The sequence below is a fragment of the Lepidochelys olivacea genome (assembly GCF_965140295.1).
Source record: "Lepidochelys olivacea isolate rLepOli2 genome assembly, chromosome: 14".
Classification (NCBI taxonomy): Eukaryota; Metazoa; Chordata; order Testudines; family Cheloniidae; genus Lepidochelys; species Lepidochelys olivacea.
Window position 1 is genome coordinate 26,461,994 of NC_140424.1, and position 22,823 is coordinate 26,484,816.

General features: G+C 42.2%; 1 protein-coding gene across 2 annotated transcripts in view; it reads left to right on the forward strand.

Moving 5' to 3' along the window:
- LOC311530155 (myosin heavy chain, skeletal muscle, adult) overlaps positions 1 to 21,229 on the forward strand; it is a gene marked incomplete at its 5' end in the record, with an annotated part of 33,751 nt that extends 12,522 nt beyond the window's left edge. For both annotated transcript variants that reach the window (XM_084646585.1, XM_084646586.1), the window contains 23 exons: positions 1,826 to 1,913; positions 2,008 to 2,125; positions 2,530 to 2,653; positions 2,739 to 2,875; positions 2,977 to 3,232; positions 5,289 to 5,531; positions 6,688 to 6,864; positions 6,951 to 7,096; positions 7,177 to 7,267; positions 7,555 to 7,944; positions 8,266 to 8,392; positions 11,747 to 11,865; positions 12,404 to 12,600; positions 13,057 to 13,240; positions 13,321 to 13,486; positions 13,638 to 13,762; positions 14,011 to 14,319; positions 14,421 to 14,624; positions 15,280 to 15,405; positions 15,499 to 15,669; positions 15,754 to 15,858; positions 15,999 to 16,094; positions 20,967 to 21,229. In XM_084646585.1, the coding sequence (XP_084502711.1) occupies positions 1,826 to 1,913; positions 2,008 to 2,125; positions 2,530 to 2,653; positions 2,739 to 2,875; positions 2,977 to 3,232; positions 5,289 to 5,531; positions 6,688 to 6,864; positions 6,951 to 7,096; positions 7,177 to 7,267; positions 7,555 to 7,944; positions 8,266 to 8,392; positions 11,747 to 11,865; positions 12,404 to 12,600; positions 13,057 to 13,240; positions 13,321 to 13,486; positions 13,638 to 13,762; positions 14,011 to 14,319; positions 14,421 to 14,624; positions 15,280 to 15,405; positions 15,499 to 15,669; positions 15,754 to 15,858; positions 15,999 to 16,094; positions 20,967 to 21,119 (3,852 nt within the window). In that variant the 3' untranslated portion in view covers positions 21,120 to 21,229. The remainder of the gene's footprint in view (positions 1 to 1,825; positions 1,914 to 2,007; positions 2,126 to 2,529; positions 2,654 to 2,738; positions 2,876 to 2,976; positions 3,233 to 5,288; positions 5,532 to 6,687; positions 6,865 to 6,950; positions 7,097 to 7,176; positions 7,268 to 7,554; positions 7,945 to 8,265; positions 8,393 to 11,746; positions 11,866 to 12,403; positions 12,601 to 13,056; positions 13,241 to 13,320; positions 13,487 to 13,637; positions 13,763 to 14,010; positions 14,320 to 14,420; positions 14,625 to 15,279; positions 15,406 to 15,498; positions 15,670 to 15,753; positions 15,859 to 15,998; positions 16,095 to 20,966) is intronic.
- Between the last annotated feature and the right edge of the window lie 1,594 nt (positions 21,230 to 22,823).

The following is a 22,823-nucleotide window of genomic DNA, read 5'->3' on the forward strand; positions in this document are numbered from 1 at the left end:
AGCCATGAGTTGGGCCCCCAAAACTCATGAGAGTGAAATATGATTTCAAGAAAGAATCAGTGTTGGCTTTTTTCCTTGTCCTCTGCTCTCTGAGCCTTTAGTACACACTTGTCACATTTTTCAGCTTTTCTCCTCAACCCTGAGGTTCAGAAACTTAATTTTATTTTTCAGTTAAAAACTGACATTCCCTCCAAATCAATTGATTCCAGGAACTGGGGCATAAGAAAAACACCAAATATAGTGAGACTCATGATAAAACTGTGAGATGGGAACATTACATTCCACACTTCTAGGTAGCGCTATTTCTACAGTTTTATATCTCACTTTAAGGACCACATTCAGGATCCAAAGGAAGACGAGAACTTAGGTCAGAATGATTCTAGCTGGGATGTTTTGCAAGCTAGTCTACCTACAATGGTTATGTGCTACTCCTGACAGAATTCTGCACCGCTGTGGGAGTGCAGAATTCATATGGTCTGCATATTTCTGTGCTCCCCTCCCCCGTGCAGAAAAATGCAAAAGAACTCTGCAGGGGACATGCGCCTCTTCCCCAGCAGCACATCTGTTCCAGCATGCCTGGAGCAGCTTCAGAGATGCAAATCTCTGTGGGGGAAGGGGGCCTGGGCATGCATGCCTCTGGGGGAGACATTGATCACTGTCAGGGGGCAGGGCTGGCCAACAAGCAAGAGAGACTCTGTCCCTCTCGCTTGCTACTGTGGCTCACTGGGCATGGGCCGGGGTCGGGGTGGGGGGGTGTTAGGGCTTTTTATTATGCATGAGGAAAGCCCTGTTCCTGAGGCAGAAAAGCAGCAGCCTCCCTGTTAGTTAATTGAGCTCATTCTCTGAGGCAGAAATGCAGCAACCTGCCTGCCGAGTAACTTGTCTGTGACTTCCTGAGAATCGAAAAAACATCCAATTAAATATAAGTGTCATGTTAGTGAAAACTGTTTTTAAATTTAAAAAAATTGCTTTCGTAAATAAAAACACATTTTGTTAATGTTGCTGTTGATGGTTAATTGATCTCATTCCCTGAGACAGAAATGTACCAGCCTGCCTGCATAGTAACATTGTTAATGTTTCTATTGTTAGTTAACTGTTCCCATTCTTAGTCAATTCCCTCAGGAGCATAAAACCTGTAAAAGTTTTAAGGCCCCTACATGGCCAGAGTGATGTAAAGCCTCATGCATGACAGTAAGGGAATCTGCTAGGAAGAGCTATGCGCTCTCTCACTTTTTTCCTGTGCCAAAGAGGCACAATGGGGTTAGATTACAGCTCAGGATTTATTTTACTTACCCAGACTTTGAGTGCAAATAAAACATTTACCAAGCAGTCAATAAAATGTCAGGACAATTAGAAGCAAGCACTTCCCAAAGGTCCAGGACAATGATTAACAAACTGTATGACTTTCATGTGTGAAAGTCTGAGCAATTTAAAATGACATTCTGCTTTTTTTTTTTTTTTTTTTTTGCAGTTTGGTGTTCTGTAATGTAATTTAAATGAAAATTCAGCATTATTACTGGACTGCAGGGTATTAGTTACCAAGTGTTCGTAACTTAACTTACATGTGTTTAGGAAATGTTGAATAGTCATTGTGACTTTTTTCTGTATTGTAGTTTAAATAACTTACTAAAATAATTAAAACTGGTAAGCTTATATTGCATTATTTTGACAAATAAAATTGGCAGAATTTTGAATTTTTTTGGCACAGAATACATCTCTTCCCAGGAGAAACGTGCACGATCCCATTATAATGAGTTTACTGCATCTATCAGTGCATATGCAGTGTAACATTGGTTAACCTAAACCTTTGTTTATGGTCTCACAGGAGAATTTAAACAAGCTGATGAGCAATCTGAGAAGCACTCATCCTCACTTTGTGCGGTGCATCATTCCCAATGAAACGAAGACACCCGGTAAGAAGCGCCAGTGTACAGAGATCTTAGTGAGATGCAGCCATTCCCTCTGGGCTGCACAATAAGGTACTAATTCATGCTGTGATTTGTTAAGGTGACATGGAGCATGAACTCGTACTACACCAGCTAAGGTGTAACGGCGTGCTGGAAGGGATCAGAATTTGCAGGAAAGGATTCCCCAGCAGAATTATTTACGCAGACTTTAAACAGAGGTCAGAGAGCTCTACTATACTGCCCCATTATGTTTATGCTGAGTAGCTTGTATTTCCTAATTATTTCAAATCCTATATTCACTGAAGTATTTAGCATATATTTTTTTTACTCTGTTGTAAATACCAAATTAAAGTAATTTACTGTGGGTTAACAATGAGATTGATATCTTTGGAGTCTAAGGTCCTCTCTCCAGAGAACATATGTGGTAGGATATAATTGCAGTACAAGCTTTCTCAGACTATCCTAAAATTGTTCCTCAGCCAAACAGATGGACAGCCTCTAGGCATGAGAACTGGTCCAGTCAGCCTTTTTTCTGGCTTCCAGTTACTGGGAGCCAATTAGTGTCAATGGTGATGGTGGTTTTGCTGATAGGAACATCCTTATATTCGGGTTTCTCCTACAGATACAGGATTTTAAATGCAAGTGCTGTTCCAGAGGGACAGTTCATGGACAGCAAGAAGGCTTCTGAGAAACTACTTGGATCCATTGATATTGATCACACTCAGTATAAATTTGGTCACACTAAGGTACAGACACTCTTTGATTCAAACACCATCTATTTGTATTTTGTCCAGAATGAAAGTGATGTTTTGTAATATTCCCTTTTTCAAGGTGTTCTTCAAAGCAGGACTTCTGGGTCTTCTAGAGGAGATGAGAGATGATAAACTGGCAGAGATTATGACCCGCACACAAGCCAGATGTCGTGGCTTCCTGATGAGAATGGAGTATCAAAGAATGGTGGAAAGGAGGTAGCAATATGTCATCTTGCATGGGACTCGTTGTGTTTGGGCTATTGCATCTATATTCATCACACACATAACACTTAACATACATTTTAATTACATCATAGAGAGTCCATCTTCTGTATCCAATACAATGTTCGCTCGTTCATGAATGTCAAGCACTGGCCCTGGATGAAGCTGTACTTCAAGATCAAGCCCTTGCTGAGGAGTGCTGAAGCTGAGAAGGAGATGGCCAACATGAAGGAAGAGTTTGAGAAAATGAAGGAGGAGCTTGCTAAGTCTGAGGCAAAAAGGAAAGAACTGGAGGAAAAAATGGTGACCCTGATGCAAGAGAAAAACGACCTGCAGCTCCAAGTGCAATCTGTGAGTATCACCAATGAATTCAATCCTTATTGCACAGGGGAAACTAAACCTGAAATTTCTAAATGCAAATTTCCCAGCAAGAGAATCATAAACTGACGGTTACCTTCCACTAGAAAAATGTTGCAAGTCAAATTAAAATACAAGGATTAAATGTTACATTTTCAAATTTAAGCTTGTTCATTTGGGGATTATCCAAAATGTATGGGTCCAAATAACTGGAGTATACACATACATAATCATATATAATGATGCCCCTTTGTGGGTCATCTGTGGGGTTGGAACTTGGGACCTCTGAATCCTTTGTATTTTCTTGATGCAGACCAATTAAACTATTTTTGTTTTGGATGGTGTAACTTTTGGGACTCTATCCTAGATCTTTATACTTCTGCTGTACTGTTAGTTCTATTTGTTGTACTACTCTATAGACCATGAGACAGGTAGCATTTTGAAAGCTAAGAAGGGTGGGGTTTTTTTGTTTTTGTTTTTGTTTTTTTTACAAGAAGAGATGATTTGCTTTGTTCACAATGAGTGAGACGGCCAAGCTCTTTAAGGGGTGCCTCAGCACAATACTAAAGAAAATGCCCAGCATTAAGAAAATGCATAGTTCAACCCAACCTCTGTCCCATAAAAACTACAGATTGGGAGCATCAAACATAAGTAAGTGGCTAAAAGAGAAAGTCACATATTTCAAGTGTGTTAGAGAAACCAGGTGGGGGAAGTAATATCTTTTATTGGACCAACTTCTGGTCACAGAGCTTTTCTTTGGGTCCTAAAGAAGAGCTCTGTGTAAGCTCAAAAGCGTGTCTCTCTCACCAACAGAATTTGGTCCAATAAAAGATACTGCCTCACCCACCTTGTCTCGCTAATATCCCAGGACCTACAGGGCTACCACAATATTGCAGATACCAAGTGTCGTAATTTTATGTAGCCGTAATTTAGTTATTTCTAAATTAAATTCTTTTAAAAATAACAAAGTCTTTCATCTTCAAATAATACTATGTACAGTATATGTCAAGTATGATATTTTAAAGCATACCCGTTTTTGAGGTGGCTGAGCACACAAAAAAGTGTCTACATTCTTTTTAATTGGTAAAATTGTAATTTTTATGGTTACAATGCTCAAATGTGAGTGAAGAAATTTACAAACATATAAAAAAATGCAAGACCCGTGACACAAAGAGCCAGATTTTCAAAAGAGCTCAGTATTCAAAACAGTTCCCATTGTTCTCAACTGACAACCTTCTAACTGAGAATAATCAATGTTGCTGGGTGCTCAGCATTTTAGAAAATTAGGCCATTAAAATCCAAATCATATGCAAATACAACAGGTGACACCAACCAACAGTGGGGTAAGAAACCAGTGATGAGAAGATAAAATTAAAAACAAGTCAGTGTATGCAATTATATAGGATGTTTATAGACATGTCTAGGCTCTGACCCTGCTCACATGCTTAACATAAACCGCCATACAAGCAATGGAAAGTCAGGAGGAATACTCATACTTCAGGTTGAACATGTGCAAAATTGTTTGCAGGATCTGGGCCTTAATGGTTTAGGGACAGATTATATACATTCATACGTAGTTATTACCTTAATTTTTGTCTAATGGTCTAATAGACTAAAATAAATTAATCGAGTTGCTGTTTTTCATGATCAGACATCTCATAAGAACATACAAATGGTCAAACTGAGTCAGATCAGTGGTCCACCTAGCCCGGTATATTGTTTTCTACACTGCCAGGTGCTTCAAAGGGAATGAACAGAACAGGGCAATCATCAAGTGATCCATCCCCTGTCATCCAGTCCCAGCATCTGGCAATCAGAGGCTAGGGACACCTAGAACATGGGATAGCAATCCTGACCATCTTTGCTAATAGCCATTGATGGACCTATCCTCTCAACAACAAGTAAACAATTAAAATCAATCATATTTTGTGCTGAGATGAAATATATTTTTTTTCAGCTTTTATTACAATACCACTATTTAGTGTGATATAAGATAGAACTAAAAGTCACCAAAACACAAATAAATGGAAAAACTACATTTCTCCAACAGGAATCTGAAGGCTTGGCTGATGCTGAGGAAAGATGTGACCAGCTGATCAAAACCAAAATCCAACTTGAAGCTAAAATTAAGGAGGTGACTGAAAGAGCAGAGGATGAGGAGGAGATGAACGCTGAGCTGACAGCCAAAAAGAGGAAACTGGAGGATGAATGTTCTGAGCTGAAGAAAGACATTGATGACCTTGAGTTAACATTGGCCAAGGTTGAAAAGGAAAAACATGCGACAGAAAACAAGGTAAAGGCCATATATATATGAATGAGAGAGAGATCTGTGCATGTATGCCTGGAGGGAGACTGGGACTTGCAGCCAGTAGGATGAGGAATGTGGGCAGGAGGAACAAGGGGGTGAGGGAAAGACAGATCAGATGAAGAACTGGGAAGGGAAGAAATGGGACTGGCTGGGCAAGGAGACAGTGCACCATCTATTCTGTGTACTGAATGAGGCAGGAGTCCTAGGAGGTCCTACGGTAAACAATAGTATGTAATCACGTAATTAAAAACTCTATCATAATAGATATGTTGCACAGGCAACCTTAATTCAGGAATTTCCTAACCTTGGAGTGCTTGACTTTGAAACCTTACTTTTCTTTGAACGTTGTTTTTGTGTGTGAGACAATTATATATATACACACACACACTTTCTTAATTTACATATTTAGTTTATACTTTGCATTCATTTAATAAAAAAGATCAGTACATAATAAATGTATTTATTTATCTTTATCATTTACTTTCCAAGTAAGGAATAATAAATACATTAATGCATTTATGAGGTATAATATGCCACCTATTGAGTAGCTGCCATTCTAATTTATATTTCAATGGTAAACAGACAGATTTTCAAAACTGCCCAGAACCCCCAATTGGAGTAGAAATTTCTAAAGCCCTCATAACTCTAAACTGTCAACCCAGAACAAAGGTTGTTGCTGAGTACTTAGTATTTTTAAAAATATATTTTTTTGAACACGAACATATATTTCAATGCCTAAAAATTGAGACGTGACCTCTTTTGAAATGCAGGCATTAAGTTGTTATTTGGTCTCTTATTGTTGAGGGAACAAACTGACTGAAATGGGACAAGTCCAGACCTTAGTAGGGCAGAGGTGAGAGTTTTCAGCTGTAAGTGATGACAGTTTCATGAGAATCTCTTCCCAGTTTTTTCTGAGTTCACTCAGAGAAAAGATAATGAAGTAGCTATGACTTCAGACATGACAGTTCTTTCTGCTTATTATATTACATTTCCATGCAGCCAGTATCTATTCCTTGAATCTTATAAAATTTTGGATAAAAACATCAAATTTAATAAATCTAAGTTTTAAATGACACTGTCATTTCACAAACAATAATGTTTTGTATCCATTTTCTTTAACCATCTTTATTCAACTCTGAAGGTGAAAAACCTCACTGAGGAGATGGCAGTCCTGGATGAGACCATTGCTAAACTGACAAAGGAAAAGAAAGCCCTCCAGGAGGCCCATCAGCAGACCCTGGATGACCTGCAGGCAGAAGAGGACAAAGTGAATTCACTGACTAAAGCTAAAACCAAGCTGGAGCAGCAAGTGGACGATGTAGGCACAATAACATATGGAGAGAACAAAACCAGTGTGACATTAGGCTCTTGTTCACAGAGAATTTATGGCCTTTTTCTGTTTAGCTTGAAGGGTCGCTGGAGCAAGAGAAGAAGATTCGCATGGACCTTGAAAGAGCGAAGAGGAAACTTGAAGGAGATTTGAAGCTGGCCCAGGAATCCACAATGGATTTAGAAAATGATAAACAGCAGCTGGAGGAAAAATTGAAGAAGTAGGTATGGTTTGCAGGGAGTATCATGCAGACACATTTTGTTCAGGAACTAACTCTTTTTTTTCCGTTCGTATGAAAAGGAAAGACTTTGAAATCAGTCAGTTCCTAAGCAAAATTGAGGATGAGCAAGTCCTGGGCATCCAGCTGCAGAAGAAGATCAAAGAGTTACAGGTAAGTCATAGTTTATCTTTGTTCCAGCCCAAGAGGCAGTTCAGTTTAAAGGAAGGCATCGGTCTTAGTGAACGTGATGTATCAGGGACCCAAATTTCTCTCTATGGGGCTTTGGATGCAGCTACCCCAGTTCAGGGAGGCGATGTTTCTTTGCCACCAGAATCCCCTGTTGTCAGTGTAAGCTGCATCTATTCTACGGAGTTATGCCAGCAGAACTCTGCCGATAGCCATACTGGTGTTGACCCCAGACTGAAGCCATAGTCTTAGTGTTTCCTGTTGTTCTCCAGGCTCGTATTGAGGAGCTGGAGGAGGAGACAGAGGCTGAACGTGCCTCTCGGGCGAAAGCAGAGAAGCAGCGGGCTGATCTCTCTAGGGAACTCGAGGAGATCAGTGAGCGTCTGGAAGAAGCTGGTGGAGCCACAGCAGTTCAGATTGAGATGAACAAGAAGCGTGAGGCAGAATTCCAGAAAATGCGCCGAGACCTTGAGGAGGCCACTCTGCAGCACGAAGCTACAGCCGCCGCCCTCCGGAAGAAGCACGCGGACAGCACGGCAGAGCTTGGGGAGCAAATCGACAACCTGCAACGCGTCAAGCAGAAGCTGGAGAAGGAGAAGAGTGAACTGAAGATGGAGATTGACGACCTGGCTAGTAACCTGGAGACTGTCTCCAAAGCCAAGGTACAGAAACAATATATATATATATATAAACATATATGTTTATTGCAGAAAACAGACTGCACCTTCAGATTTGCACTTTGTAGAGGTAGTCTTAAATAATAATAAAGAAGAAAAAATCACTGATGTTATTGCTGTTGTTATGTCACAGATATAATACTATTTTTATTTTACTATTTGCATAATATTTAGTTTTATGAAGGGTGAGGTTTCCTTACTAATTGAGCCCACATGTAGTTTGTCATGACAAAAATCCCAATGATCTCAGAATGCTGGAGAGCCCATGTGTTTAATCCTCTTTCTTTTTGTCCATTTCACACAAAGGCAAACCTTGAGAAGATGTGCCGCACTCTGGAAGATCAGCTTAGCGAGGTTAAGACAAAAGAAGAAGAGCATCAGCGTATGATCAATGACCTCAGTGCTCAAAGAGCTCGTCTACAGACAGAATCAGGTAAAACATACATGTTGTACAACTGTGAGCACATACAGGAGATGCTGTGATAGGAGGAAATTTCCATCATACGCATAACATCTGATCCACCATAAGAACGTAAGAACAGCCATACTGGGTCAGACCAAAAGTCCATCTAGGCCAGTATGCTCTATTCTGACAGTGGCCCATGCCAGGTGTCCCAGAGGGAAAGAACAGAACAGGTAATCATCAAGTGATCCATCCTGTCACACATTCCCAGCTTCTGGCAAACAGCCTATCCTACCTGTCTATCTTGAATCATAGCCATTGATGGATCTATCCTCCATAAATTTATCTAGTTAGTTTTTGAACACTGTTATAGTCTTGGCCTTCTCAACATCCTCTGGCAAGGAGTTCCATAGGTTGACTGTGCATTGTGTAAAAAAATACTTCCTTTTGTTTGTTTTAAACCTCCGGCTTATTAGTTTCATTTGGTGACCCCTAGTTCTTGAGAAGTTATGAGAAGGAGTAAATAACACTTCCTTATTTACTTTCTCCACACCAGTCATGATTTTATAGACCTCAATCATATCCGCCCTTTGTCATCTTTCTTCCAAGCTGAAAAGTCCCAGTCTTATTAATCTCTCCTCATATGGCAGCCATTCCATGCCCTTAATCATTTTTGTTGCCCTTTTCTGAACCGCTTCCAATTCCGATATATCTTTTTTGAGATATGGCGACCACATCTGCATGAAGTATTCAAGATTTGGGCATACTATGGATTTATATAGAGGCAGTATGATATTTTCTGTGTTATTATCGATCGCTTTCTTAATGGTGCCCAACATTCTGTTCGCTTTTTTGATTGCCGCTGCACATTGAGTAGATGTTTTCAGAGAACTATCCACAATGACTCCAAGATCTCTTTCTTGAGTGCTAACAGCTAATTTAGACATCATCATTTTATATGTATAGTTGGGATTATGTTTTCCAATGTGCATTACTTTCCATTTATTAAGATTGAATTTCATCTGCCATTTGGTTGCCCAGTCACCCAGTTTTGAGAGATCCTTTTGTAGCTCTTCGCAGTCTGCCTAGGACTTAACTATCTTGAGTAGTTTTGTATCATCGGCATATTTTGCCACCTCACTATTTACCCCTTTTTCCAGATCATTTATGAATATGTTGAATAGTACTGGGCCCAGTACAGACCCCTGGGGGACACCGCTATTTACCTCTCTCCATTCTGAAAACTGACCATTTATTCCTACCCTTTGTTTCCTATCTTTTAACCTGTTACTGATCCATGAGAGGACCTTCCCTCTTATCCCATGACAGCTTACTTTGTTTAAGAGCCTTTGGTGAGGGACCTTGTCAAAGGCTTTCTGAAAACCTAAGTACACTATATCCACATGCTTGACCCCCTCAAAGAATTCTAGTAGATTGGTGAGGCATGATTTCCCTTTTCAAAAAACATATTGACTCATCCACAACAAATTATGTTCATCTATGTGTCTGACAATTTTGTTCTTTACTATAGTTTCAGCCAGTTTGCCCAGTACTGAAATCAGGTTTGCCTGTAATTGCCTCTGGAGCCCTTTTGAAAAATTGGCATCACATTAGCTATCCTCCAGTCACCTGGTACAGCAGCTGGTTTAAATGATAGGTTACAGACTACAGTTAGTAGCCCTGCAATTTCACATTTGAGTTCCTTCAGAGCTCTTGGGTGAATACCATCTGGTCCAAGCAACTTATTACTGTTTAATTTATCAATTTGTTCCAAAACCTCGTCTAATGACACTTCAATCTGGGACAGTTCCTCAGATTTGTCACCTAAAATGAATGGCTCAGGTTTGGGAATCTCCCTCACATTCTCAGCCGAGAAGACCAATGCAAAGAATTCATTTAATTTCTCCGCAATAGCCTTATCATCCTTGAGTTCTTCTTTAGCATATCGATTGTCCAGTGGCCCTACTGATTCTTTAGCAGGCTTCCTGCTTCTGATGTATTTAAAATTTTTTGCTATTACTTGCTAATTCTTTTTTGGCCTTCCTAATTATATTTTTTCACTTCATTTGTCAGAGTTTATGTTCCTTTCTATTGTCCTCACTAGGATTTAACTTCCACTTTTTAGAGGATACCTTTTTGCCTCTTGCTGCTTCTCTTACTTTGTTGTTTAGCCAAGGTGACTCTTTTTTGGTTCTCTTATTATGTTTTTTAATTTGGTGTATACATTTAAGTTGAGCCTCTATTATGGTATCTTTAAAAGGTTTCCATGCAGCTTGCAGGGATTTTACTTTTGGAACTGTACCTTTTAATTTCTGTTTAACTCCTCATTTTTGTGTAGTTCCCCTTTCTAAATTAAATGCGACAGTGTTGGGCCACTGTGGTGTTTTCCCCGCCACAGGGATGTTAAATTTAATTATATTATGGTCACTATTACCATGCGGTTCAGCTATATTCACCTCTTGGACCAGATCCTGTGCTCCACTTAGGACTAAATCAAGAATTGCCTCTCCTCTTGTGGGTTCCAGGACTAGCCGCTCCAAGAAGCAGTCATTTAAAGTGTCAAGAAACTTTATCTCTGCATCCTGTCCTGAGATGACATGTACCCAGTCAATTTGGGGATAGTTGAAATCTCCCATTACTACTGAGTTTTTTATTTTAATAGAATAAATTAATAAAATATTAATATTTTATTTTTTATTTTAATATTTTATTAATTTTAATATTTTAATATTTTATTTGATAATATTTTAATTTTAATTTTATTTTTTATTTTTATTTTAATAATATTTTAATCTCTAATCACCATCCTGGTCAGGTGGTCGGTAGTGTTTCTCAACCGCTATATTCTTACTGTTCAAGCATGGACTTACTATCCATAGAGATTCTATGTTACAGTTTGGTTCATTTAAGATTTTTACTTCATTTGATTCCACACTTTCTTTCACATAGAGTACAACTCCCCCACCAGCACAACCTGTTCTGTGGTTCTGATATATTTTGTATCCTGGTATTAATGTGTCCCAGTGATTATCTTCATTCCATCATGTTTCTGTGATGCCTATTATATCAATATCCTCATTTAATACAAGGCACTCTAGTTCACCCATCTTATTATTTAGACTTCTAGCATTGGTATATAAGCACTTTAAAAACATGTCACTTTTTAGCTGTCTCCCATGACATGATGTAATTGAATGAGACTTTTTTCATTTGACTGTTTCTCATGAAAAAAAGTTTCTATTTGACACCTGCTGTTAGCACTGATTATATCAGATTATCATCCTCTAGAAGACCATCCTAAATTAATCTGTTTTAAAATAATAAATTACTTTATTATGTTCACTTAATTGCTATTTAATATAATCTACCTGGAATGTTTCTTAGGTGAATTTGCGCGCCAGGTAGAGGAAAAAGATGCTTTGATTTCTCAGCTCTCAAGAGGCAAACAGGCATTTACCCAACAGATTGAGGAACTCAAGAGGCATCTAGAGGAGGAGATAAAGGTAAGGATTTTTCCAACAGCCTTTTCTGTGAAGCTGGATTCTTGTTGTGAGCAAGATGCTTTAACCTCAAATGAAACCATAGCACCCTAGAGAATAGTGGGGGAAAGGTCCTGTTAGGTCACGTCACCTATCCCAGCCCCTGCCAATGCAGAATTGTTCCCTAGAGTATATTTATGAATGCTTTCATAGAGTCACAGAGTTTCAGGCTTGAAATGACCATTGGATCATTTAATCTGACCTGTATATTAAAGGCCCCCAACACAAATCAGCAACCACATACTAAGCCCATCATCCAAAATTAGACTGAAGTGTTACAAGCCTCCAGAGATTAAACTATTGTGTGCCGAGAATAGGAGTTATCGAGGTGCGCTAATGCCTGAGGCACCTGCAGTTATCAAAACCCAGCATAAAGTTTACCATCCATCGAATCTCGCACCACTTCCCCGGGATAGCGTTCCACAGTTTGACAGAACTCACTGTCAGGAGGATCCCTAGGATATTTAGCTACATCACTGTGCTACTCCTGTTGTGTCTCCAGGCTAAGAACGCACTGGCCCACGCTTTGCAGTCTGCTCGCCATGACTGCGACTTGCTCCGGGAGCAATATGAGGAGGAGCAGGAAGCCAAGGGTGAGCTGCAACGTGCCCTGTCCAAGGCCAACAGTGAAGTTGCCCAGTGGAGAACCAAATACGAGACAGACGCCATTCAGCGCACTGAGGAACTGGAAGAGGCCAAGTATGTGCTGGGGTGGAGGACTGGAAGAGGCCAAGAACTAAATGGGGAAATGTGAAGAGGCTAGTGATATGCTCAGGAAGGGACTGGAAGAGGCCAAGGATGTGCTTTGGGGAGGGTGATTAGAGGAGATGCAGAATATCCATTTAGTGGTATGGGTTGGAAAATGGCAAACATGCTCATTAGGTTTAGAAAGACTGAGAGAGGCCCTGTACTCTGTCGATAATGCGTGTGAGCTGATGGCAGACGGATTATCAGAGACAATGTACTGTATATGAATTGGATAAGAGCGACTGAGAAAAGACCTGATCTGTGTGTGCACTGGGGTCACAGCCCAGAAGAGGTGATTTCTGCTCTCGTGAATCCCAGAGCAGCTGCACACAGATTTCTTCCAATATTGCTCACTAAATGGGAGCCGTATTTATTCACTAAGTGGGAGCTGTATTTACAATCTTCCAGGAAGAAGCTTGCCCAGCGTCTGCAGGACGCTGAAGAACATGTCGAAGCTGTGAATTCCAAATGTGCTTCCCTTGAAAAGACGAAGCAGAGGCTGCAGAATGAAGTGGAGGACCTGATGATTGATGTGGAAAGATCTAATGCTGCCTGTGCAGCTCTGGATAAGAAGCAGAAGAATTTCGATAAGGTATTTCAGCCTTGTGGGTGTTGGATGGAGCATCCGCTAGTGATCTCCGTTGCTTAGACTAAGGTCTTGTTGTTCTTTAGGTTCTGGCAGAATGGAAGCAGAAATACGAGGAAACGCAGGCTGAACTGGAAGCTTCCCAGAAGGAGTCTCGCTCGCTCAGCACGGAGCTGTTTAAGATGAAGAATGCTTATGAGGAAACCTTGGATCAACTTGAAACTCTGAAGCGTGAGAACAAGAACTTGCAGCGTAAGTCCCCGGATTTCTTCTCCTAACATGGGGCTTCTGGAAAGCTTGTCAACACTCTAAAGTGAATCTGTCTGTGCCTGTGGCATTGCTAAGGAGCCTCTCTCTCTTTGGGCCCTTTGTCTGATTGCGTTATTTGTCTGTAACCCAACAGAGGAGATTTCTGACCTCACGGAGCAGATTGCAGAAGGGGGAAAGACCATCCATGAGCTGGAGAAAGTGAAGAAGCAGATTGAGCAAGAGAAATCAGAAATCCAGTCCGCTCTGGAGGAAGCTGAGGTACACATGCCATTAGTCACTGCTTTACAAAGAGAGAGTCAGAAAACCTTGGAGCTGTATCCTGTTGTAAACACGGTGGGATAATTCACAGGGACAGGAGGACAGCACATGCTGTGCTGGAAGCTATGTACTCAGTGCCCATGCTACCCACAGCACTACATTCCAGTTTGTGGGAGCATCTAACACTTTATGTGGAAGGAAACAACTATTTTTGTCCCTTTATTGACCCTTCACTTGCTCTTGTTAAGGCTTCCCTAGAACATGAAGAGGGCAAAATCCTCCGCATCCAACTTGAGCTGAACCAGGTAAAGTCTGAAATTGACAGGAAGATTGCTGAGAAAGATGAGGAAATTGAACAGCTGAAGAGAAACCATGTCAGAGTTGTGGAGTCCATGCAGAGCACCCTGGATGCTGAGATCAGGAGCAGAAACGAAGCCCTGAGGCTAAAGAAGAAGATGGAGGGGGATCTGAATGAAATGGAGATCCAGCTGAGCCATGCCAGCCGCCTGGCTGCAGAGGCACAGAAGAATCTGCGAAACACACAAGGAGTGCTCAAGGTACACTAAGCCACACATGCCTAGTGCGATAGCTCAGCTGGTCTTTTCAGCATGCCAAAGGAGTCTGCGCCTCCAGGTAATTTCTCTCACTCGTTTTACAGGATACCCAGATTCACTTGGATGATGCTCTCCGAAGCCAAGAAGACCTGAAGGAGCAGGTGGCCATGGTTGAGCGCAGAGCTAACCTGATGCTGGCCGAAATTGAGGAGCTGAGGGCAGCTCTGGAACAGACAGAGAGGGCCAGGAAAGTGGCTGAACAGGAGCTTCTGGATGCAAGTGAACGAGTTCAGCTCCTGCACACCCAGGTCAGGGTCTAGTGTGAAAAGAAATCCCACATATCCCTAAGCAGGAGACTGCTCTGTAGGTATCCTGCTCCAAAGAGCAGCACTAGGGGGTGTTTAGAAGATTTTTGTTCTTGAAATGGCCTGTACGCTAATGTCCATAGGATGGACCTTTGTTAAACAGAAAGCAAGAATCTTCAAGGCCATCTTTGGTTTTCCTTAGGTGCTGTGTTGAAGGCGACAAGGGATGACGAAGGTTATAATTGCAGTGATGTGATGGAGGGGGGCAAGTGTCTCAGAGGCTCTGGGTGTGGCTTTCCTGCCTCTTATACAGTTTCCATCACTGGATACTTTTAAGTCATCTCTGCCATCCCCTGTGATTCAGGAAGTATTTCTACACAGTGATTATTTTGTTTGGAATGGACCAGATTTAGAACAATTGGCACATAGGGTTTGTCACAGGCTATGGGGGTAACGTTAGTGAGTGCCTTTAAAATATTCACAGGACATCACTGACTAGCTGTCAATGTCCTGCAGTGATGATACATTTGGAGGAGAGTTCTGCAGCAGTAAAATGTTAATAGTAACCTGTACATTAAACACAAATATTCAGTTCACGCTCCAGAGTCAATATTTTGGGACTAACTGTAACCACGTCTTATCTATTGTTGTTAAACAGAACACCAGCCTGATCAACACGAAGAAGAAGCTGGAAACAGACATTTCCCAAATCCAGAGTGAAATGGAGGAGACAATTCAGGAAGCGCGTAATGCAGAAGAGAAGGCCAAGAAGGCAATCACTGATGTGAGTTGAAGGCACCTTTCTTTGGAGAACATGGCCGTGTTTGCACCTGAAATGGCTGGTTTTCTGGACCGGTTTCCTTTCTTTACTCACTAGGCGGCCATGATGGCGGAGGAGCTGAAGAAGGAACAGGACACCAGCGCCCACCTGGAGAGGATGAAGAAGAACCTGGACCAGACGGTGAAGGACCTGCAGCTCCGTCTGGATGAGGCAGAGCAGTTGGCACTGAAGGGTGGAAAGAAGCAAATCCAGAAACTGGAGGCCAGAGTATGTATTCCCCATATTTGTGTATTTAGGAGCATTTCCTATGTTTAGTCGCAGTGAAACTCAATGATCCATTTCTTATTTCAGGTGCGTGAGCTGGAAGGTGAGGTTGACAATGAGCAGAAACGCAGTGCTGATGCTATCAAGGGTGTTCGCAAGTATGAGAGAAGAGTAAAGGAATTGACCTATCAGGTAAGGAGGGAGGCCCTTGTGCTGTCACATCCTTCTCTGGGGAGCACAAATTTTTTGCATGTGAACCTGCAGGGGGTAATTTTATTTTATCATATGGGCAAATGAACTCACCTCTTTCCTGCTTTATTAACTACTTTCAGTCTGAAGAAGACCGGAAGAATATTCTCAGGCTTCAAGATCTGGTTGATAAACTACAACTGAAAGTGAAATCTTACAAGAGACAAGCCGAGGAGTCTGTAAGTATCAGTCGGAGGAGGAATGATAGTTACCTGCTAACGAGGTGGGAATTGTACTAACTAGCATAGGATGTGTGGGGGGTATTGTAGGCCTGGGGAGGCTAAGCCTCCCCAAACAGCCAGGCGTGGCCCTGCCCACGCTCCGCTCCAAGGCCCCCACCTGCCTCCCACTCTTCCCCCTGGTCCCAGCCCGGGCTGCTCCTCTTCCCCGAAGCAGCCTGGGACTTGGGGCGGGCTGGTCAGGACGGGGTGGCCGGTGGCCTGGGCTGGGTGATGCGGCGGGACTCCGATGAAGTGAGCTGTAGCTCACGAAAGCTTATGCTCAAATAAATTTGTTAGTCTCTAAGGTGCCACTAGTACTCCTTTTCTTTTTGCGAATACAGACTAACACGTATGCTACTCTGAAACCATTCTAACTAGTGGATCTAAGAAATTATGAAATTGCATTTGTTCAGGAGAACAAGGTTTAAAGATCAACAGAACCTTGATAGTTCATGCTTATATCTGAGGAACTAATTACTGAAAGAGTAAGCAAAGAAACAATAAAAAATCATAAAAGAATAATATATATAAGTACATTTGATAAGCATAGTTTATTTGTCAGTGTTTAGGTTCATAGTTCATAGCACATTATATAGAGGATTTAATAAATGATAAGAAAACTGAGCAATATAAGAATTCTACAGCATTTTGCAATTACATTTTTGCTGAAAGTGGAGAAATGTTGCTGGTTTTTGTATATGCCAGTTAGGGACCAGTGCGTAAATCAGTGCTCACTGACTCGTGCAGATGAAAACCGTATGTGCTAGGCACATGCATTTTTCATCTATCCCCAGAAGAGTTCTCACCTCATTGAAAATTTCTTTTTGCTATTCCGTAACTTTTCAAAATCTTCTCAACCTTGGAAAAGTTACAGACTGCAAAGTTTCCGAGCTCCTTTACCCTTTTCCTGTTGTGCAACTTTTCCAAAGTTGAGAACATTTTGAAAAGTTACCTAGTGGCAAAAGGAAAAAAAAAAACAAAGACAAATGAAACATCTATCATTCGATCACATTCATTTTGCAAAAGGGAAAAAGGGGGAAAAATGGATAGGGTGGGGTGAAACAGTTTGAAATTCAAAATTTTGAAATTTTCAGTTTCAATGAAAAATTGTTTTGAAAGGTATCCGTGAAATAATTTGTTTAGAAAAAAGACTATTTTTCATTGAAATGCAAAAAATTCTAACAACTCTACTGAATACTTTGCTTAGCTCTACTAATAACTCAATCACAGTTGCACAAAAAATCTTCCAGATTTAGCATGTGCCTAAAGAAAAGGAGTACTTGTGGCACCTTAGAGACTAACCAATTTATTTGAGCATGAGCTTTCGTGAGCTACAGCTCACTTCATCGGATGCATGCCGTGGAAACTGTAGCAGACTTTATATATACACAGAGAATATGAAAAAATACCTCCTCCCACCCCACTGTCCAGCTGGTAATAGCAGATCTGCTATTACCAGCTGGACAGTGGGGTGGGAGGAGGTATTTTTTCATATTCTCTGTGTATATATAAAGTCTGCTACAGTTTCCACGGCATGCATCCGATGAAGTGAGCTGTAGCTCACGAAAGCTCATGCTCAAATAAATTGGTTAGTCTCTAAGGTGCCACAAGTACTCCTTTTCTTTTTGCAAATACAGACTAACACGGCTGTTACTCTGAAGCATGTGCCTAGGCCACCATGAGGCAGATTCTTCGTGTTGGGTTTGTGGAGGGAAGTTTAAAAATAACAAAAAGTGCTAAATGATTGGAACTGCACACCTGAGTCAGCTGGCAACTCAACTGCCAATGTTGTTAGCTTGGCCTGATGAGGCCTTGCCTCTGTGAACATGCTCCTTGTGTTGCCTGCCCCAGGCCCAGTACAGATAAGGATGTCTAGTCTCTGCTGATGAGACAATTTGCTAGAGGGAGATTGTGAATGTCTCATTACTCACCAACTCCTCCAAATCCCTGCCTTCACCTCAGGGGCAGCAGGATAATAACGTTAAGCAGAATGGAGGATCCCATGATTTAAGCTCTCTGAATGTTTTTCATCATTCCACAATTTTATGCAAATTCTCAACTTTCATTCTAAACAAAGAATCAAATTTAATTTTCCTCCGCAAAGATCCATCCTTCCTAAGAAAGAGCGTTATGCTGCTGCCTTGGGACCCCAGACAGCTGCCTGAGGATAGTTAGCAACTGAAAGGGAGCTGCCCGCCTTGGAGAGAAGGAAAGAAATAGTGAGCTGCTTGATCTGAGTCTATGCTGCCTGACTGGGAGAGGGAAGAGGGAAAATGAGTGGGAGGCAAGTGCTTCCTCTGTGAGGACCTGATCCAAACCTCACTGGAATTACTGGAAAGGCTCCAGTTAACTTCAGTGGACTTTGGATCAGGCTCTTAGGGAGGAAAAGGATTGTGACAGAATGAGAAATTCCTACTTTTCTCTTGAAACTGCTCCTCATTTTCTCATTCTGTTCAGGGCAATCTGACTCTTTGAATATGGTTCAAAGTACCCAGGTTGCCAATCGGAATATCACTTTCATAAATTTCAGTTGTGTGCACACAATACATGGCATATCTGACTCTGTGGAGCTCAGTATTCAAATGGTAGATTAATGGTGTGGATGCAACACTAACTCCCTGTCCTGCTCACTGAAACACACTGTGTTATCAAGGCTGTGTCTCCTGGAACTCAGCTTCAGGGTGGATGCACTCTTGTTGTTGGTTCTACGATGTAATGAAAGGTGGTTTGTTCATAGTCCAATCCTGAACTCGGAGAATACAAACTGCAGACCTAAAACTGTCTCCTGAAAGGGTCACAAACTAGAATGGATGGCACTTCTCTTCTGGATTTTCGTCACTTCCCTGTCCCTAAGTGAATAGACTTCTGCTAGCAATTACATGTGCAGCATCATTCTACATTTAAAAAGGATTTCACCTCGCTTTTAATACATTTTCTAACTTAGAAAATGGTGAGTGTGAGAAGGTCTGTACTTGGTTTTCAGGTAAGAGATGGCAAGCGAGTGACAGAGTCTGGGCCTTCTCCTTATCAAGCAGTTGTATCCCCTAAAGTTCCAAATGCAGGAAAAGGGTGTCAGTCCCAGTCACATCTAGTGGTCAGAGCAGGTGTTAGACCTAGTGGTTAGATAGCCTAGCTGGTAGCCAGAAATTGGAGCCCAGGGTTGGAGCTGCAGCCAGAGTCCAGACGCCAGAGTCAAGAGTCAGGGACAAAGTCATCAGTCAGGAGTCGGAGTCCAGGGGCAGAACTGGCTTACCTGGAGTGAGGTAAGGCAGGGACAAGGCCGGAGCCAGGGCAGGAGCAAAGCAAGAGCAAGGCTGGGGACAAGGCAGGAGTAGTCACTACTGCAGCTCTGGGTACGTGCTTTGAGCGGTTGTTGAACTGCTGCTGCTGCTGGGTTTAATAGCCAAGCTGCCGAACCTGCCAACCAATCAGGCAGCTTTCTGTAGGCCAGCTGTGCTCGTTAAGGTTGCCCAGAGACTGGCTCTGCTTTGGGCCCTGCTTCCAGATTGGCGCTGCTACAAGCCCTGACAGTACCACCCTTTCGAGTGCACCTCCTACGGGCCCAGGGCCTGGTTTCTCAGGGGACTACTGAAAAACTCTTGCAATAGGGCCAGGGTGTGGATGTTTATTCCCATGACCGCTAGTCCATTCTGTAACCTTCCCAGTCCACCCCTTTCTGGAGCCTTCCCCTAACTTGCCAAGAGCGGAGGATTCAGTGGACCAAGTACACCTCCTGTCCAGAGAGTGGGCAGTGGAAGGTCAGAGCGGTTTGCTCTGTGTGGGTTCTCAGTGTAGGGGTTTAAAAGTGTGATGTGAAAGCGTGTATCTTCAAGGACTTGGGCAGCCATAACCTGAAAGGCATTGGATTCACACATTGTATAACACTGAAGGGGCTCAGGAATTGGTAGTCTGGCAGATGGGTAGCTAAATTTAAAGTTCTGGGCCGAGAACCACACCTTGCCCCTATGACCAGATTGGGGGTGGCCCTGATGGCTTCAGTCAGCATGATATTTATTGGCAGACTGGACATGTTCTCTGAGCTCCTGGTGCACCTGGTGTAGGTGAGAGGCTTTGTCAGTGGGGTACAACTGTGGGCATAGCAGAAATAGGAGCTGACACTGATTTAGAAATCCACAAAATTTGTTGCAATTGCCATTTAACTTGTCATGCAGGGGGAAGTTGCTCTCAAGGGGAGTGGGGGTTGGAGCTGAAGACAGCACAGATTGAGCTTGCAGGACTGCATGCTAAACCTACAGGGTAGCAATTTGGGCCTGCAAGGTATAGGGCTCCCACTCTCCCGCTCAGAGAGATATTGGCCTTTCATGCTTCCTGCATCAGCTCTAGTTCTTGTATTGTTTTGTGCTGGGCTGCTCAAACGGTCAGTGACTGGAATATGAGCAGTCGCTGCCTAGTGGTCAGAGCAAGAGTCAGATTAGAACAGCATTTGATAGCCAGGAATTGGAGCCCAGGGTCAGAGCCAGAGTCAGAGGTCAGAAATCAGAGCCAAGGGTCCAGGTTACCTGGAGTGAGGCAAGGCAGGAGCAGGGCTGGGAACGAACAGGAGATATCATAGATATATGTGAATGCTGGGGGCAACTGCTGAACTGCTGCTGCTGCTGGGCTTAAGAGCAGGTCTGCTGATCCTTCCAACCAGTCAGGGTGTGTAGGCAATCAGGCAGCCTACGTTAGGTCAGCTGCATTCATTGAGGTTGCCCAGAGAGTGACTCTACTGCCGGCACTGCTTCCAGAGTGGGTCTGCTGCAGGCCCTGACTCCTGACAAAGGGCAACTGTCAGCACTTTGGTTTTCACGAGGCTCTCTCCATCCTCAGGAGGAACTATCCAATGTCAACCTCACCAAGTTCCGCAAGATCCAGCACGAGCTGGAAGAGGCTGAGGAGCGGGCTGACATTGCAGAGTCCCAGGTCAACAAACTGCGGGTGAAGAGCCGCGAGATTCACAGGAAGATTGAAGGAGAAGAGTGAGGATGTCACCATGCTGTAAAGTGACTGAAGAAATGCACAAAATGTGAATCTCTCTGTCACTTTGTTGTATTTATTGGTTATTCTGTCCTCAGTGTCTAGGAAATAAAGATTGTAGAGATATTTGCATACAAAGAACTAGCCGGGGCTTTTGTTTTTTACAGATTAGCTTTGGGGTCTTATTAAAGTTTGTGCATTATTGAATGCTTAATTTTAACTCTTGTCCTTTGCATGCATCCATTACAACACAGTCTTTAATAACCTGATCACATAGTATTTCTCCCTTATACATTATTACTTTATTCGCTGAGAGGACAAATAGTGTTAAATGTGACACAAAGATTGAGAAAGTGAGTGCTCAAGAGTAAGAAATTGCAAATGTTAGTGTTGAAAGTTCAGCCTAAACCTCTATTCTATTCTATTCTATTCTATTCTATTCAGGTTCTTATACCATCCTCATCAACATGGTATCTGAGCATCTTCCAGTAGTGTATTAAGCAATGTGATTTACTCTGCTCACATGTGGTTTGTTCTTTCTCTCAGCTTCTCTCCAGGAAGGAATTGTTCTGCAGAGGAGTCTTTACTTTTGGTAGGGTTTTTGTTGGTGGTGTTTTTACATTAGGTAAAACAGGCCGGAGAAGTGCCTCTGGGACTTGGAGTGGAAGGTGGGGATGTGTGTGATGGTGCTTAGTTCATGGGGGAGTTTGTTCCACAGTCTGGGACCAGCACTCCTCCGGGAGTTCTCAAGATCAAACATGCCCAGGTTTTTAACCTTTCCCCATAGGTCAGATTTCTAAATCTTTTATCATGTTTGTTGCTCTCCTCTGAACTCTCTCCAATTTGTCCTCATCTTTTCTAAAGTGCGGCACTCAGAATTGGACACAATACTCCAGATGAGGTCTCACCTGTGCCAAGAAGAGTGGGACAATTACCTCCCTTACATATGACACATCTGTTAATACACCCCAGAATATTAGCCTTTTTCTCAACTGCATCACATTGTTGGCTCATATTCAATTTGTGATCCACAAGAACCCCCAGAGCCTTTTCAGAAGATCTGCCTAGCCAGTTATTCCCCATTTTATAGTTGTGCATTTCAGTTTTACTTGCCAAGTGAAGTACTTCGTGCTTGCCTTTATTGAATTTCATCTAGTTGAATCCAGACCAATTATATAATTTGTCAAGGTAATGCTGAATTCTAATCCTGTCCTCCAAAGATCTTGCAGCCCCTCCCAGTTTGGTGTCATGGGCAAATTCTATAAGCATGCTCTCCACTCTATTATCCAAGTCATTAATGAAAATATTGACTAGCACCGAACCCAAGACTGACTCCAATAGATACACCATCCCAGTTTAACACTGAACCATTGATAAGTACCCTTTGCGTGCAATCTTTCATCCGGCTGTGCACCTACGTTATAATAATTTCATCTAGACCACATTTCCTTAGTTTGCTTATGAGAATGTCATTGGGGACTGTGACAGAAACCTAACTAAAATCAAGATACATCATGCTTACTGCTTCTCCCCATCCACTAGGCCAGTGACCCTGTCAAAAATGGAAACCAGGTTGGTATGGTATGATTTGTTCTTGACAAATCCTTGCTGGCTATTCCTCATAACCCTGTTTATCCTCTAGGTGCTTACAAATTGATTGTTTAATAATTTGTTCCAGTATCTTTCCAGGTCTTGAAGTTAGGCTGACTG